General features: G+C 37.5%; 1 protein-coding gene across 1 annotated transcript in view; it reads right to left on the bottom strand.

Moving 5' to 3' along the window:
- PDE8B (phosphodiesterase 8B) overlaps positions 1-19,084 on the bottom strand; it is a 300,459-nt gene that overhangs the window by 66,789 nt on the left and 214,586 nt on the right. The window contains exons 7-10 of the mRNA XM_044680884.1: positions 13,797-13,875; positions 11,527-11,667; positions 9,468-9,556; positions 6,762-6,822 (exon numbers count right to left, since the gene is read on the bottom strand). Coding sequence (XP_044536819.1) covers positions 6,762-6,822; positions 9,468-9,556; positions 11,527-11,667; positions 13,797-13,875 — 370 coding nt within the window. The remainder of the gene's footprint in view (positions 1-6,761; positions 6,823-9,467; positions 9,557-11,526; positions 11,668-13,796; positions 13,876-19,084) is intronic.

The raw sequence follows: 19,084 nt of genomic DNA, 5'->3' as shown, positions 1-19,084 counted from the left end.
AAAGACTTTAAAACCAAGCAAGAGTTAGAGAAAATTACAAAAAGTAAATTAAAATGTTTTGATTATATTAAACTAAAAAGTTTCTGTACAAACAAAAACAATGTAGTCAAAATCAGAAGGGAAACAACAAATTGGGAAAAAATCTTTATAACGAAAAACTCTGACAGGGGTCTAATCACTCAAATATACAAGGAGTTAAAGCAATTGTATAAAAAATCAAGCCATTCCCCAATTGATAAATGGGCAAGAGACATGAATAGGCAATTTTCAGGTAAAGAAATCAAAAGTATCAATAAGCACATGAGAAAGTGTTCCAAATCTCTAATAATCAGAGAAATGCAAATCAAAACAACTCTGAGATATCACCTCACACCTAGCAGATTGGCTAAAATGAAAGAAGGGGAGAGTAATGAATGTTGGAGGGGATGTGGCAAAATTGGGACATTAATGCATTGCTGGTGGAGCTGTGAACTGATCCAGCCATTCTGGCTGGCAATTTGGAATCATGCTCAAAGGGCTATAAAAGAATGCCTGCCCTTTGACCCAGCCATACCATTGCTGGGTTTGTACCCCAAAGAGATTATAGATAAACAGACTTGTACGAAAATATTCATAGCTGCGCTTTTTGTAATGGCAACAAACTGGAAAAGGAGGGTATGTCCTTCAATTGGGGAATGGCTGAACAAACTGTGGTATATGCGGGTGATGGAATACTATTGTGCTAAAAGGAATAATAAACTGGAGAAGTTCCAGGTGAACTGGAGAGACCTCCGGGAACTGATGCAGAGCGAAAGGAGCAGAGCCAGAAGAACTCTATACACAGAGACTGACATTCTGTGGTAAAATCGAATGTAATGGACCTCTGTACCAGCAGCAATACAATGACCCAGGACAATTCTGAGGGATTTATGGTAAAGATGCTACCCACATTCAGAGGAAGGACTGCAGCAGAGGAAACATATAAGAAAAACAACTACTTGAACGCATGGGTTGGGGTGGACATGATTGGGGATGTGGACTCGAAACTACCACACCAATGCAACTACCAACAATTTGGAAATTGGTTTTGATCAAGGACACATGACAAAACTAGTGGAAATGCGCATGGGTAGGGGGGACACGGGGTGGGGGTTGAAGGGGAAAGGAGGAGCATGAATCATGTAACCATGTTAAAAATGAATATTAATAAATGTAAAAAAAAGATCATCTAATAATTGATGTATCTACTTCCTCTCATCTTATTCTTTTCTTAACTCTCTGACTTCTGACATCATCATTCAAATCAAACTATGCTTTTCAAAGTTATCAATCATCTCTTAATCAATAACTCTATTAAATAGTCTTTTCCCTCAATCTTCATCCTTTAAAAATTTTTTTTAACCCTTAACTTCCATCTTAGAATCATACCATGTATTGGCTCTAAGGCAGAAGAGCAGTAAGGGCTAGGCAATGGGGGTTAAGTGACTTGCCCAGGGTCAAAGGGCTAGGAAGTATCTGTGACCAGATTTGAGTATAGGACCTTCCATCTCTGGGCCTGGTTCTCAGTACACTGAGCCACCCAGCTGCCCCTCCATCTTCATCCTTTTTTTTTTTTTTTAAACCCTTGTACTTTGGTGTATTGTCTCATAGGTGGAAGAGTGGTAAGGGTGGGCAATGGGGGTCAAGTGACTTGCCCAGGGTCACACAGCTGGGAAGTAGCTGAGGCCGGGTTTGAACCTAGGACCTCCTGTCTCTAGGCCTGACTCTCACTCCACTGAGCTACCCAGCTGCCCCCATCTTCATCCTTTTTGACCTCTGTAGTCTTTGATAATGTTAACCACTCTTTTTTCTTTAATAATCTCATCTCACTAATTTTTGTGTGACTGCTTTCTCCTCGTTCTGGAAATTTGTTCAGGGCATGCCTGCTAACCATGGGTGTCCCCCAAGGTATAGTCCTGGGGCCTCTTCTTCATTCTTTCTCTAGGATTTAATTTGGTGATCTCATCAGTTTCCACAGATTATATTATCATCTCTGTGTTGATAACTCTCAGATCTATTTATCCATCCCTAGCCTCAAGACTTGAATCTCCAATTGCATATTAGACATCTTGAACTGAATATTCCACAGACATTTTAAACTCAACCTGTCTAAAACTGAATTCATTATATTTTCCCCAAACCCTTCCTGTTTCCTAATTTCACCAGCTTTCCATTTACTCAGGCTCTCAAACTAGTTGTTATTCTCAATTCCTCGCTCTCTCTCACCTTCCTCCCATAGTCAATCTATTGCAAGGACCTGCTGATTCTACCTTTACAATATCTCTTGTTGCCTTCTTTTATCTTCTGATATTGGGTCTGCTCTAGGGAAGACTTTATCACCGTTAATCTAAACTTCTACAATAGAAAACAGCCTGCTGGTTGACCTTCCTACCTTGAATCTCTCATTACTCTAGACCAGTTTTCACTCAGCTATCAAATTAATTGTCTTAAAGCAGTGGTATCACCTTGTCCCTCCTGTTCAGCAAATTCTAGAAATTCCCTATCACCTCCAGTATCAGAAGAGTGGTACGGGCTAGGCAATGGGGGTTAAGTGACTTGCCCCAGGGTCACCCAGCTAGGATGTGTCTGAGGTCAAATTTGAACCCAGGACCTCTTGTCTCTAGGCCTGGCTCTCAATCCACTGAGCCACCCAGCTGCCCCCTCCAGTATTCTTAATTGTCACCCACACTCTGGGATCCAGGTACACAAGTCTCCTTGCTGCTCCTCACACAAGATACTTCATTTCCCAACTGTGGGTATTTTCACTGGCTGGTCCCATGCCTGGAATTCTCTCCCTCTTCATCCCTGTCTTATGGCTTCCTTCAGATTCTAGTTAAAATCCCATCTTCTGTAAGTCTTCCATATTCCCCTTAATCCTAGTTAGTGCCTTCCTTCTGCTGATTATCTCTAACTTACCCTGTCCACATATTATTATACTTTTCATGCTGTCTCCTTTCCTAGACTGTGAGCTCCTTTAAAGCGAGGACTGCCTTTTAACTTTCTAGACAGCCTAGCATTTGCTATGATGTCTGGCACATAGTAGGTGTTTAATGAATGTTTGTTGGCTGAATAACTGATGTGGAAAGTGTAATACAGAGTAAAAGGACTGACATGCAGCATTTGGAGACTAGTTGAGATTAGACGGTATGCATTTGTGGTCTACATATTCAATACGGTTTTGTGACTTCCTGCATTGACATTCAGCAGCAGGTAGGTAGGAGGGAATAAGGCTGGATGTGGGAGTGGGGTGGGTATCCAGGGTTTGGATATGAGAAGGGATAAGTGGTGACTGGATAGCAGGGAAAGGGATTTGAAAGTACTAGCTAAAATTGAATTGGTCAACTATTCTGCCAAGATTTTGAAGAGAGAAAACTGAAGCCAAAGCAGGGGTGATGGATTGATAAAGAGAGGATTGGAATGACAAGTCTGTGCTGAGTACGGAGAGTTTTAGGAGAGATAAAGCCCAGGGAGAGATGGAAGATCAGGATTTTATGGACAGAAAGAGGTATTTCAGAAATCTGGATCACGGAATGACAACACTAGTAACGGAGGATGAGGACAAGGGTAAGACCATCTGTGTGTGGCCAAGGTAGGGTGAAATTCAGGTCATGGAAGCTCAAGAGGTTAATAAACTAGCAAACCAGGGTATTTAAAGAGAAAGCCACATGTATATCAGAGTCCTTAGGGCAAGGGTTTGAAAGGAAAGAAAGGCTCTAAGTCCAGTACTGAACTCCTTAAGAAAAGAGAGAGTGACCTGTGGCCAGGAGATAACTCCTTTGTGATCTAGAAAAGGTGATATATCTATAAAGAATGAACCTCAAAGAAAGACAGACTGCCAGTGGGGTGGGGGAGTCTGGAAGTGGCAAAAATGATGATGATGATAACAAAAAATATTTATATAGTGGTTTAAGATCTGCAAAATATTTTATATATGTTATCTCAATTGATACTTATTCCTCCTCCGACCCAATATGTTGGAAGACATGAAAGATTTGTTCAGCACTTGAGAAAATGGCTAGGGATTAATTATCCTCTTGAGAGGACTAGAGTTCCATGATTTCACAGATGTGGAAAGGAATATGAGAAGGGGTTCTAATAGAAAGAGAGTAGTTTGGGTTAGAAGGGACTACAGAGACCTTCTACTCCAACACATGCACAAAAGGAATTCCCACTATAACATACCTGACAAGCGGTCACTTGGCCTCATCTGATGATAAAATGAGTTTCAGAGGGTTATGATGGGAGGAAAGAGCAGGATAAGGACAGGAGAGGTAATGCTAAAGGGGATGGGGATTAGAGGGAAGGGATGGTAGAAGAGGAAGAAAGATAATTTAATAGGAGGACTGACTCTTGAACATAAGGATTTGGAGAGAAAGAGGACAGGAAATTATTAAAAACTCTTCCCAGAGGTAAGAGGAGGGCTCATTAGATCAGATGCAAATTTGACTATCACTCTGTCTGGGAGGGGACAGAGCAAAGAATCGGGCCTGGGGGAGGCCAAGTAGCAGGACATTAGGAGATCCAGTCTTGGGGCAGATAATTCATTTATTCACTCTCCCTAGTCAGCCAGGACAGATCTCCCTCAGGTCTCATCTAGAATGCTGATCTGATTTATTGTTTTTATTGTTTAGTCAATTAGTCATGTCTGAGTCTTCATGACCCATTTGGGATTTTCCTGGCAAAAATACTGCAGTGGTTTGCCATTTCCTTCTCCAGTGGATTATGGCAAACAGAGATGAAGTGACTTGCCCAGAGTCCCACAGCCAATGAGTATCTGATACTGGATTTGAACTCAGGTCTTCCTGACTCCAGGCCCAATGTTTTATCCACTAAGCCAGTGATGGGCAAACTATGGCCCGCAGGCCCCTGAAATGTTCTATTCGGCAGGGCCACATTATCCTAACTGACGAATACAATGAGTAGGATACAATACAATGAAACTTCGAAAGAGTTGCCTTAGAAACAGACTGACAGATGAGCATTTCCTTTCCTTTGGCCCCCTCTTTAAAAAGTTTGCCCACCACTGTATTAAGCCATCTCAATGCCTCATAAAATTTAAAAAGCAGATCCACCTTCAGAGAAAGAACTGTTGGAGTCATCTTTCACATCAGTGTCTCTTTGGTTTTGTTTTGGGGTTTGGGTTTGGTATGACTTTGCTCTTACAACAATGACCAATATTTTGTGTTTTGCATAACAATAAAAATGGAAAAAATTTATAAAGCAGAACTTTTGCCATCTCTCCTGCATAATATATGAGTGAAAACTTAGTTATCTTATAAATGCTGGTAAAGTCAAAATGAATGAGGTAGGACTAAAAGTTGTCTTTTTGTTTTGAATTATCTAGATAGAATGCCAAATTTCCTTTGTGTGTTACAGTTTATCAGAACACATCAATAAGATTAATTAAGAAACTAACAAGGAAAAGACCAGAATAATCATTCTTACCTTACCAATACAAAAATCTAGATAAAGCAATAATTGACTAAATGAGACTAATAGTGTAAATCCATATAACATGTAAGATTAAAAAAAACTCATGTATATTTGGCCCAAAGTTAAGATTATACAATTCTGCTTTTTTATTAATTTACTTTCATTTTCTACTTTGAGTAGATACTGTTTCACCAAGCATATTTATGTGGGCAAACCAAAAGAAATGCCATCCTTAGCTTTATGAATGAAATATCATTAGATGTTCTATAAAAGGGCAAAGGCAAGAAAATACATTTCCCACGTACTAAGTCATTGCTTATTATATTTATTGGATACTCCTTAATAAACTTATTTAAATAGGTGCCCCAAAATACAAGTATGGGATAGAAAACTACTAAATTGAGATAAAAAACCATTGCTATCATTACTTGAATGATTTATGATTTCATTACTGTGGATACAACCCTCCACCAATGCAGATCACAACCATTCTGTGACATTGGACGTGGTCTTCAAAAGTTGGTATGGTTGAAAAATCCATCCATGTGATGCCAGCCTCGTAGTGAGGCCTCTCCAAACTTAGCTATGCTGGTCCTCAGATGACAGAATTATAGATGACAACTTGGCAGGATTTGCCTGAGCTCATGCTCTGCTGGCATAGTCCCTAAGAATCTCTACTGTTATGAGGCATTGCAGTAGGACTTTAGGGAAGATCACCAAAATAAACTTGTTTTTCTTAATATAGAAGTTTATTTTTTCAAACCACTCAATTTTGTAAAAAAAAGGGAACTTTTCAATTTTAGAAATTTAAAGATATGGAGATTTGCTGTAGTCAATGTTTGTAACATGACTTGTGGGGGGAAGGAGAAGAAATCTCTCAAATGACCATGGGCTAAAAAAAGGGCACTGCCTTTTTTTTTTTTTTTCAGGAGAAATAAACTGAGGAAGAACTTATTTGGGTAGTAATATAGTCACAGTATCATTTGATTTCACTTATTTTTGCTCTCTGCCTGTCTCTTAAAAAAATGAACTTACAAATTTGAGATCTCAATATGGAAGCTTGGTTTATACAATGCAGCAATGACTTTTTGGAATTGATATTACTCAGTTTTGCAATTCATGTTTTGGTTGTCCCAGTGAAGGGCATTTTCTTTAACAATATTTTATCAGAAGGGCTGGATTTTCTGTAGGAAATTTGTGTAGTTGACTAGTGAAGAACAAAACCCAAAGAAATAATAAAAAGGGAAAATTCATGAAAGCTAACACATGATAATGGTGTTAAGATGGGTCCAACAGATGGAATAGAGTACCTGTTTATTGTTGTCAGCAGTACAACACAGTTTCTTGAGAGACACAAAATGTCTAATTTTCCTAATAACATAAAAAAATAAGTGATTAGTAAACCAGAGAAAAGATAACACAACAAACACTAAACCCATTAGCAAGTTTTCTCTTAAGACATAACCCCAGAAGGTGATTTGAGGTCAGATTTTAAAATGAAAAAATTTAAAAAAAACCCTAAAAGCAACTTAGATATTGTTTTCCATTTACAAAATATATCAGTCTACACATGCATGCAGAAATATATCTTCATGTGTATATACATCCCCTATTTTTGAATTAGAATTAAAAAACGCTTCCCTAATAGTTTCCTCACTCAGCAACTGGTGTTCAGTGAAACAGTGACAATTCTTGTGTTAGTTATCCTTGTATACATAAGTGGTTTGAATTCTGCTTGGTGACATTTATCATTTTAAGATACTTGTATTAACCATGAGACTTATGGGTATACCCAAGGAAAACTCAATTGTCCTCTTATTTTGGTCTTTAACTTTTCTCGTGATTTTCATGCCAAAAATTAATACTTTGCATGGTGCTAATAAAGCCAGCATTTGCAGTCCAATCCCCATATGAACCAGGGAGTTTTATATGAAGAACCCTTTTTCAAAGTCATAGACTATAGCTCTAATTCTAATTAACGATTTTGCAAATGTCTTATTACAAGGGAGACTAGACAAGAGCATAACGGGATCTCAGCACTGGCTATTACAACTTCTTGAAAAACACTGACAGCAACTGGTCATTACCATATTTATAGACTGATTCTACTAAATTATGTTTATAGATTTAAAAATTTTCAATATATTCTTTTGGCTCAACTTTTTCTAGAAAGAAAAATGATGAGAATGGCAGATTTTAGAATATTCATTTAGTCAATGTGCAATGTGGGTTTTAAGCAAATATCTTGTTGTCCCAGACTGGAAAAAAATACTCCAGGCCAAGAAAAATAGTTGAGGTGATGGAATCTCATGCAAAGAACCAACAATACCCTTTCTTTCTTTTGTTTGTCATACAGATGCACCAATTAGATTCTTCAGAAGGACTATTCTTAAAGAAATGTCTATTTTGTTTGGTTACCTAGATGATTCTGGTTGGAAACAATAGGTTCTTTGCTTTGGTTTTCTAAGTATACTGGGCCTAAGGATGATAAAAGTAAGATGGGATTAGGCAAAATTGGCAGGCACATGGCATCTGAAAGTAAGTTGCTGAAAGAAATGGTAGTTCAGCAGACCTCAGCAGGTGATTAATAGGGTCATAGCTGTGAGTACCCAAGTCACTGCCAATTCACTTATGAGTGACCTTACTGGCTAGAAAAATGTTAGAGGAAAATAATAAAACAAATAGTACAAGGCAATATGCAATTGTATCTCGACTAAGAACTCTCATCCCTGAACAGTAGGTACAATTTGCAGGAGAGGCATGAATTTCACCCCTTTCATAGTGCTGTACCCTTGAAATGTCTAGCTCATAAGGTTGTTAAGTCTTACAAGGGCAGAGGCATTTTGCCATACTTTGATAGTACTGGATTTGGGGTCTGGAGACCATTCCAGATTCTTTCTAGCTATAAATGGAAAGTCTCTCTTAATTTCCTCATCTATAAAACTAAGATAATACCTGAACTCTCTGTATTGTTGTGAGGAAATGAAAGCGATTTGAGGTGTTGCTTTATTGTAACCTTGTATTTCCATCCCCCAGAGGTTACTTCAGGGTCCTATATACAATAAGGCATTTGTTGTTTATTGAATTGGATTATTATACTGGATTTGGTTCTTCTAATAACATGAGTAACTGATGCATCAAGTGGCATTCATAGGAAACGATTCTTTAGATCCTCTTCTCATTCCTGGGTTGCCAAAATTGTTCCCACCCTTTGGTCCCTAAAGAATTTCGTACAATTTCATGTCTCTCTTATGTACACATACTACTATATGCTATTAAAATGGTATTGACACTTCAGGTTAAACTACAAAGGCTAATCAGTAATTTATTGTAAGTGATTAAATAGCCTGTATCCTGTTTGGCCCAGTATACTTTCTCACAAAGTTCAAATGGGGGAGGAAATCAAATTGCACGTTTACCTTCCCTTATGGTGACATAAAACAATTGCACGTCTCTTTAAGATCAGAGATTAAATGAAACTAGATCTCCCCAGCTCCCAGCTAACTTGTTTTTTCTTCCTCAATCAAATGACCTCTCTATTCCTCTTTACCTCTAACAGCCTAGCATCCGGAGAGCTGCTACATTATCCCCTCTAAGATACCAAGAGGAAGGGCTGAGATGAAGAAGCCCTGGAGGGACCCTCAAGTACTATGGAGGGTCTGGCAGTTTTATCCTTTCAGGAAGCAGTAGCATAATGCAATGGCTCAGGCCAGAGCCAAGCTCTTTCCCTTAAGGAGATGGCAAAGGCTGTCCCATGAGACTGGGAGCCTGGAAGACACATAAGAGGGAGATAAGTAGTTATGAAAGATACTATGTATGGGAAGGGAAAGGAATACATTTGCCTTGAGCTTCTTTCTTTTAGACGGTCACCTGCCTATCTTGTTAGTCATGCCATAAACAGAAATTTTGATGTTTTCATGAATCTGGAATGTTAATTCTTGCTAAAGCAAACACAATGCATACACTGAAATCTTGGTCTTTGTCGTTTGCTAAAAGGGTTCAAAATTCATTCTCACCCTCCTTGGCCAATCACTGGTGTGATCTTCACATGCTGTTGAACGCTGTCTCCTGATTTTCTTCTTGCGTAGTAAACCCCTTGCCATTCCTATGTGTATAACGATATTAAAATTTCTCAGTCATTATTTGTTATTTGTTCTAGAAGAGTCCTGATGACTTAATTTCAAGAGGGTGGAAAAGACTTCCATATTTTAGAATGCCATTATAAATAGATCTGAGGCTGTTTCTCAAGTATCTTTCTCCAACAAGGGTTAATAGGCATCTAGTGGTGATATTGGCAAAGTGCTTTACAAGCAGCAATTCTGTTGTGATCATCATGTCCACTCTGTGGCTGAGGAAAATCAATGCAGGGAGGGAAAAGGAGGATTAAAAAAACAGGAAGGATGGAAGGAAGGATTCCAATCTAATTGCACACTGTGGAGTCTACAAGGATTTCCAAAGGAAGTCAAAGAATCCTCTGGGAGCACATATGGCATTCTTTCCTTGGTTTTGGAGGAAGATAGGGCAGTACAACACCTTCTCTCCTGTTGTTGTTATTCAATTGCTTTTTCAGTTGTGTCTGATTCTTTATTACCCCATTTAAAGTTTTCTAGGCAAAGAAAAGGGGATGGTTTACCATTTCCTTCTCATTTTACAGATGAGGAAACTGAGGCAAAGCAGGTTAAGGGACTTGCCCAGGGTCACACACCTAGTAAGTGTGTCTGAGGCCAGATTTGAAATTAGGAAGATGAACCCTTCCTGATTTCAGGTCAAGCACTCCATCCACTGTGCCTTACAAGCTGTAAATGGAAGAGGAGAATATGCAGGAATAGAGGCAAGGATGGGAATAGATACTATTCTCTATCTTCTGAATATTCAAATTCTGGGAACTTCTCTCAACATTAAAGGCACACCTCGGACCAAGGCAGTGATTTATGGTTGCTTTTTCTTCCTGCTCCCTTCTCACTACAAGGTAGCTAACTAGTTCATACTTTGCTAGGGGACTATAACAGGAGTAGTGTGACAGTTTGTTACATATTGAAATGCACTTTTGACATCCCTGGGTTGTGCTCAGCAGTTTCTATGTTCTTTTCACTTTTGCATCCCATTCTACCTATTTAGGGTCTAACAGTTCAAATCCTGTCATATGGATCACCAAATTACTTTAGCTTTTGCCTGAGTTTCCTATAAAATAAGTTAAATACCAGCCCTTTCACATCATTGCTGGGAAGATAAATAAGACAACAGCTAAGAGGATTTGATGAATTGGGGGGGGGGGTGCAGAAAGGACTCTATGAATGGGTAAATGCATTGAGATGTAAGGTATCTCTGTCAGGGAAAATCCTACAAGTGAAGGGATACAATGGGAATCTTTATTGGTGTTGTTAAATATATACAATTGTATAGATAAAGAGAACACAAAGTATCTCTAGATAAAGAGAATGAAGAACAAGGCAATATGTGGAATTCTTTAGGACAGACAGGGTTTTCCTCCTCATTTTCCCCCCCTTCTCCCTTCCACCTGAAAGAATCTTTCTCTTCCTTCAAGATACAGCTCAGGCCTTTCTTGATCCCCTGAACTGGTAGTTCTCTCCCTCTTTCCCACAACACCTCATATTTAACTGCTCTGATTTCTTCTCCTTGTATTTATGCTACGTATGCTTACATATGTCTTTGTTGCCTCCCCTGTTAGAATTTAAGTTCCTAAAGAGTGGGGACTTATATCCTTTTCGGTATTTGCATTTCCAGTGCTTAGCACATGGTGGTCATTTAATAAGTGCTCACTGATTGACTGATAGCCAAATCAGTTATTCAAGAACAGTGAAGAGATGTGCATGTGTATAAGAATTTTTTTTCTTTAAAAACACTTTAAGATCTACTATTAAAGCTATAGAGATTATCAGGCTTGAAATAACCCAGCCCATGATAGAAGAGGTCCAAAAACACCTTGAAGAGGTATTTTATAAATACAAACTAGGTGATTTAATTCATTATAATATTTGGGACTAATCATATCCTAAAAATCACAAAATGGAGCCTCCCAGAAATATTATGAAGGAGTAGAGAGCATTCACTAACCTTTCCCTTCTTGATGCACGTGTTAATGGTGTCCAGGAGATCTGCACGGTTTTTATCACTTTTGGGCAATTCAGTGAGTTCTTTTCCTATGAGCTCTCCCTTGTGATAGCCCATCATCCTTTCAAAGGCAGGGTTGACATACTGATAGAGACAGGTAATTCCAGGTGAGTTTAGGGAGTGAAAGAGGAATTAAGGTGCTCTCTTTTCTGTTAAAAGTTGTGTTTAGAGTTAGCTACACCGCAAATTGCCATGTTGCTAAGAAGGAGAGTGGGTACAGGTCCTCAGCAGGTCAATCACAAAAAACAACTAATCAAGCCCATCTGACTTTCTGTTATCTGCCATATTAACATGTCTCCTCTAGTAAGCAGCTTATAATGATTCTGAAAGCAAAGGAACTTAGCTAATTGCCATGATAATAGCTCCTTCCCAAATCAGGGATTGACACCATAAGTCCTCCCACCCCAGACCCTTTGCCAGGGATCACAAGATTTTGGGCAAAACCAAAAGTTGTCATTTGGAGAGAGTCATGACCTTTCACTTTAGAGACTGAGCAACTTGGTGTAGACCCTCTGCCACTCTCCATAGCCTCTGATGAATAAGAACTCAGAGAAACAATACTAAAAACAAATAAATCATCCAACAGGTTGTGGCTTAAGCAATTGAAAAACTTTGTATCTCTACCAAAAAGTGACATTCCCCACCTCTAACTCAGTTGCCATTGGTCAAGTCTGACCCCATTTCCCCCCATAATTTTCCCATTTAGTCTCATTTTCTACCTAGGTTATAGGTACTGCCTAAGGAGCCCCTTAATTCCTAGAGATTTCTAAAAGGCAGGAGAGAAGAAACATGAAAAGAGGACAATCCAGGGAGCATGAGGAAGACATTTTTGGAGACAGTGGAATCAAGGAGGAGTGGAATCAAACTTCTGCTTAGTAACGTGGAATTTAAGGCCAATGCGCTGAAAACTGACACCTGTTGGTGATCCTGGTGACATGCAAAAGATGAGGTAACAAAAATCACCTGACTGACAAATAGTTGTTAAATCTTGTCTCTCATTGTCACTGAATTTAGAATGAAATTATAGTTTCAGGGATGTGTGTTCAACTGTCACTGCTGGCAGCCTGTACTCTTCACAGACAGTGAAATATCACCAGTTTAAAAGTAATTGGGGCATAAGACAGTTTTAATGAGGAAGGATGGAAATAAGCATTTAAGTATTTACTATGTACCAAGCACTGTACTAAGCTCTTTGCAAATGTCATCTCATTTGATCCTCACAACCTTGGGAGGCTTGTACTGTTATTATTCCCACTTTACAATTGAGGAAATTGAGGTAGATAAAGGTTAAGTGACATGTCCAAGATCACACAACCAGTGTCTGAATTGAGATTTGAATTCAGGTCTTCCTGACTGGAGGCAGGCCACTGAGTTGCTTCAATTAGTAAAAAATGCAAATTAAGGACAAGTTCTTTAAGAGTACATTTAAAATTTATAGTTAATATATTTATTTAATAGCCATAATTGAGAGGCATAGTGGATAGAACAACTGCCTAGGGCGTCAGGCAGATATGGGTTCAAATTTTACCTCATACACCTACTAGATTTGTGACTGTGGGCAAGACACTTGATTCTGAGACTATGAAATGGTAGAGCAAATTTCTTTTCTGGGATTACCAATAAAATCAGTGGTCCAAACAAACTCCAAAAACGGACTACATAATTCAAACAAATAAGAAATTTGCTTTTGTGCCTATGGTCTAACACTACTATGCCAAATGGTTGTGAATAAATTGGCTCCTATAAAAATAAAAACACCATTAAATGCTTAATTAACACCAAAGCATAAAAGCTAGTACAAAGAAGAATTTCAGCACTGTCCATCTCCTAAGGATCACAGATTCCCAGTTAATTGAATTGGACTTATAGCTAGGTCCTGATTGGTGCAAATGAGGAATCCTGTGAAATAGGTGCATTATTCCAATTAGTTTTACATATTTCCATTAGTCTGGAACCCATGATCATATTTTATGCAATTAAAACTTCCAATAGTGTACATTTGAATACAATGTAACTGCTTCATGGGATTCATTATATAATCGAGACCTAGTTGTAATGAGTATTTAATGCCTGAATTTGACCCCAGTTAAAGAAGGAAAATTTTGCATGCTTAGTGTTTCTTTTCCTTAAGCCAAGGACTAAGATCAGACATCATGACAAAATACATAAACATTTCCCGTCTATGTTTTAAAAACAAACACTCCTTTTCATACCTGAATGACATGGTCATCACTGGTTATTTCTATGGCTTCATGACAGTGGTCGAGTGCCGTAAAAATTGAGTTACATGCCCTGAAAAACACAATTGTTTTGTTAGTTTTGTCATAAAGCCAAAGCATCTTTCTTAGGTTACTATGTTTTATCTGCTGCTTTATCGAGTTAATCAGTTCATAGGACGCATAATATGTCTTCCTCTAAACCATGTAACACTGAAAAAATGATTTGTTTTGAAGAAAAAACAATCTTTAAAAAATTACAGCTAAGGAATGAATACAACTCACTTGTTCTTGCACATATGTTAACAAATGATAAAAATCAAGGTGAATGTGAAAAATCTTTCTGGATAATATAGGAGCTGTACACCAAATGCAACTTTATTACTATGACCGTTAATTACAAACAGAGATGAATGATTTTCTAAGGACTCTGGGCCTTCCTTCAACAAAAAGTCTTAGGTTCCTGTAGTCATAGAGAAGATAAATCCTGGTCAAGTTGCAAAACATAATTAACCTCTCGATTTAAGCACTGGGTTTCTTTGACCTTGAGCAACAGAGAGAAATATTTTTCCTCCTTTTCTTATATTTCTAAGCTCAGACTAGTCTTACAACAATCCACTTCCAAACCATGATCAAAGGCTATTTCTACTTTGAAGCCTTAACCTAATAAACCCATGTCAGTGGAAGCCCTGAAGACGAAAAATTTCTATGAAACCTTTTTATCTGTTCCTTGTAACTGAAACATATATTTCTTAGGGGGGTAATTTTAACTAGCATTCATACTTGCACAATAAAACAGGTATTAGAGTTCTACTATTTATACGGATTGCTTAAATAATAAACACTAAAGCTACTTTAGACAATAACATGTGATGATTCCTCTTATAAAATCAATTTTATAGTATTACCTATTAGTAAACACAGGAATTCACTCTTTGTTTGGTTTTGAGCTTTGTAACTGACTTTAAAGATTATATCTTGCCTTTTCTTTGTTCTATGACTTATTTCCTCCTACAACACATGCCCATAAAAGTCCCGCTGTGCTACTTTTCATGGCATGAAGATGACTGTGAGTACTTAAAGATTGTACCAACAAAGTGCAATTTCTGAATAGTCCTGGCAAGGTTGCAAAGTTAAAGTATTGATCCAACAATACTTGTTAAGTATGGAGGAACTCATGACCAACAGGTTGACTACTAGATATTTTCTCTGGCCAGAGCAACCTATGAAACAAAATTAAAGACCAAATTGTCCTCCATCCTCTACCTTTGTACTTTAGTAACTATAGCAGAGTGCCTAGAAAGGAGAGAGAAGTGGCTAAGAATTTTAATTTTTGATCCACCTATAAATATTTACCTAACTACTAATAAAATTGAAAGGCTCTGGACATAGTGAACATAGGATGAAAGCACAAAAATTAATTTTAATATATTGTGACAGACTTCACTATTACTAATACGGGAATTATTTCCAAACCAGATGCCTATGTACAGTCAGATCATCAACTTTTTAAAGCAAAGGTCAAAATCAATACCAAAGTAATAGACAGACTACAAAAAACTTTCCAAACAATTAAAACTAGATCTAAACAATTGGAAAAACATTGATTACTCATGGGTAGGACGTGCTAACATAATAAAAATGACCATTCTACCCAAATTAATTTACCTATGTAGTGCCATACCTATCAAACTACCAAAAAACTTTTTTACTGAATTAGAAAAAACTATAGCAAAGTTCATTTGGAAGAACAAAAGATCAAGAATATCAAGGGAAATAGTGAAAAAAAAATATGAAGGAAGGTGGCCCAGCAGTATCAGATATTAAGCTATACTATAAAGCAGCAGTCATCAAAACAATATGGTACTGGCTAAGAGACAGAAGGGAGGATCAGTGGAATAGATTTGGGGTAAATGACATCAGCAAGACAGTGTATGATAAACCCGAAGAGCCCAACATTTGGGACAAAAATCCACTATTTGACAAAAACTGCTGGGAAAATAGGAAAACAATATGGGAGAGATTGGGTCTAGATCAACATCTCACACCCTACACCAAGATAAATTCAGAATGAGTGAAAGACTTGAATATAAAGAAGGAAACTATAAGTAAATTAAGTGAACACAGAATAGTATACTTGTCAGGTCTCTGGGAAAGGGAAAATTTTTAAACCAAACAAGAGTTAGAAAAAAATTACAAAATGTAAAATAATTTTGATTATATTAAATTAAAAAGTTTTTGTAGAAACAAAAAACATGCAACCAAAATCAGAAGGAAAACAACAAACTGGGAAAAAATCTTTATAACAAAAAATTCTGACAGAGATCTAATTACTCAAATATACAAGGAACTAAATCAATTGTATAAAAAATCAAGCCATTCCCCAAATGATAAATGGGCAAGGGACATGAATAGGCAATTATCAGGTAAAGAAATCAAAACTACCAATAAGCACATGAGAAAGTGTTCTAAATCTCTAATAATTAGAGAAATGCAAATCAAAACAACTCCGAGGTATTACCTCACACCTAGCAGATTGGCTAAAATGATAGCAAGTGAGAGTAATAAATGTTGGAGGGGATGTGGCAAAATTGGGAAATTAATGCACTGCTGGTGGAGTTGTGAACTGATCCAACCATTCTGAATGGCAATTTGGAACTATGCCCAAAGAGCTCTAAAAGAGCGCCTGCCCTTCAATCCAGCCATATCACTGCTGGGTTTGTAACCCAAAAAGATCATAGATAAACAGACTTGTACAAAAATATTTATAGCCTCAATTTTTGTGGTGGCAAAAACCTGGAAAGCGAGGGTATGCCCTTCGATTGGGGAATGGCTGAAAAAATTGTGGTATATGTTGGTGATGGAATACTATTGTGCTCAAAGGAATAATAAACTGGAGGAATTCCATGTGAACTGGAAGACCTCCAGGAATTGATGCAGAGCGAAAGCAGCAGAGCCAGAAGAATGTTGTACACAGAGACTTATAGATACACTGTGGTAAAATAAAATGTAATGGACTTCTGTACTAGTAGCAATGCAATGATCCAGGACAATTCTGAGGGATTTATGGAAAAGAATGCTACCCACATTCAGAGGAAGAACTACAGGAGAGGAAACACAGAAGAAAAACAATTGCTTGAACACTTGGGTTTGATGAGGACATGATTGAGGATGTAGACCTGAAAGGACCACACCAATGCAACTATCAATAATATGTAAATAAGTCTTGATTGATGACATATGTTAAAACCAGTGGAAATGCTCGTCAGCTATGGGGGTGAAGAGGAAAGTAAAAAGATGAATCATGTAAGCATGGAAAATTTTTCTAAAAAATAAAATATATATTAAAAAAAGTAAACGACAGAATAAAAAGGAACATATATGGCTCTAATTTGACCTATTTAAATAAATTGATGACAGCAAAAAATGGGAAATGGATAAAAGAACAAATATCAGCTTAGGCTATCATCACCTCCTAAGGAAGTTTAACCAATTTAAATCACTTGCCACAATGAAGAATATAAAAGAGCCCAGAAAGCAATCACATAATCTATTTGCCTAATGGAGTATTATGAAATTCATAGGCATGTAAATTCATTCCAAAAAATCTATCAAAGGATGGTTAAAGATTAGAAACGGTACTTCATAAAACAATGTAAAGTGGTGGAGGGAAAAACATCTTAGAGAGAGCATGGCAAATAGATACAATTAAATTAAATAATTCCAATAATATTTAAGAATGAATCTGGAAGGATAATAAAGAAATGGAAAAGATTTGCCCAGATTTTGATAAACTATTTTCTTCATCAATGATTTTAAAGCCACCACTGTCAAACTCTGACATTGTAGTTTTGAGATGCTAGATGAAGAATGTTATGTAACTCTTGGGAGGTGAGATAGAACTAATTAGAGGTGGTTGAAGTAGTAATTAAGGGATATAAGATCCTAATGGGTCACCTAGATAGAGTAGTGATCCCAAAGGTCAACCCCAAATATAGTTGGTACCGTAGGAGAATGTGTGGAATCTCCTCACTCCAAACCCAAGATATCAAAACAGTTGAGTAGGGCTAACAATCTGAACTGAGGAATCAGCTGATTGGAGAACACAACAGACCCTTGTTCTTTTATTTTTTTAATTAATTTTTTATTTTTAGAAAAATTTCCCATGGTTCCATGATTCATGTTTATGCTTTCCCCTTCAACCCCTTAAACTCCTCCCCCCCCCATAGCTAACTCACATTTCCACTGTGTATCATTGACCAAGACTTATTTACATATTATTGATAGTTGTATTGGTGTGGTCAATAAGGGTCTATATCCCCAATCATGTCCTCATCAAACCCAAGTGTTCAAGCAATTGTTTTTCTTCTGTGTTTCCTCTCCTGTAGTTCTTCCTCTGAATGTGGGTAGCTTTCTTTTCCATAAATCCCTCAGAATTGTCCTGGATCATTGCATTGCTGCTAGTACAGAAGTCCATTACATTCAATTTTACCACAGTGTATCAGTCTCTGTGTACAACATTCTTCTGGCTCTGCTGCTTTCGCTCTGCATCAATTCCTGGAGGTCTTTCCAGTTCACATGGAATTCCTCCAGTTTATTATTCCTTCGAGCACAATAGTATTCCATCACCAACATATACCACAATTTTTTCAGCCATTCCCCAATCGAAGGGCATACCCTCGCTTTCCAGGTTTTTGCCACCACAAAAATTGAGGCTATAAATATTTTTGTACAAGTCTGTTTATCTATGATCTTTTTGGGGTACAAACCCAGCAGTGATATGGCTGGATTGAAGGGCAGGCGCTCTTTTAGAGCTCTTTGGGCATAGTTCCAAATTGCCATTCAGAATGGTTGGATCAGTTCACAACTCCACCAGCAGTGCATTAATGTCCCAATTTTGCCACATCCCCTCCAACATTTATTACTCTCACTTGCTATCATTTTAGCCAATCTGCTAGGTGTGAGGTAATACCTCGGAGTTGTTTTGATTTGCATTTCTCTAATTATTAGAGATTTAGAACACTTTCTCATGTGCTTATTGGTAGTTTTGATTTCTTTACCTGATAATTGCCTATTCATGTCCCTTGCCCATTTATCATTTGGGGAATGGCTTGATTTTTTATACAATTGATTTAGTTCCTTGTATATTTGAGTAATTAGATCTCTGTCAGAATTTTTTGTTATAAAGATTTTTTCCCAGTTTGTTGTTTTCCTTCTGATTTTGGTTGCATGTTTTTTGTTTCTACAAAAACTTTTTAATTTAATATAATCAAAATTATTTTACA

The sequence above is a fragment of the Gracilinanus agilis genome, chromosome 1 (genome assembly GCF_016433145.1).
Source record: "Gracilinanus agilis isolate LMUSP501 chromosome 1, AgileGrace, whole genome shotgun sequence".
Lineage (NCBI taxonomy): Eukaryota > Metazoa > Chordata > Mammalia > Didelphimorphia > Didelphidae > Gracilinanus > Gracilinanus agilis.
This window is presented reverse-complemented; position numbering and strand designations above follow the sequence as displayed.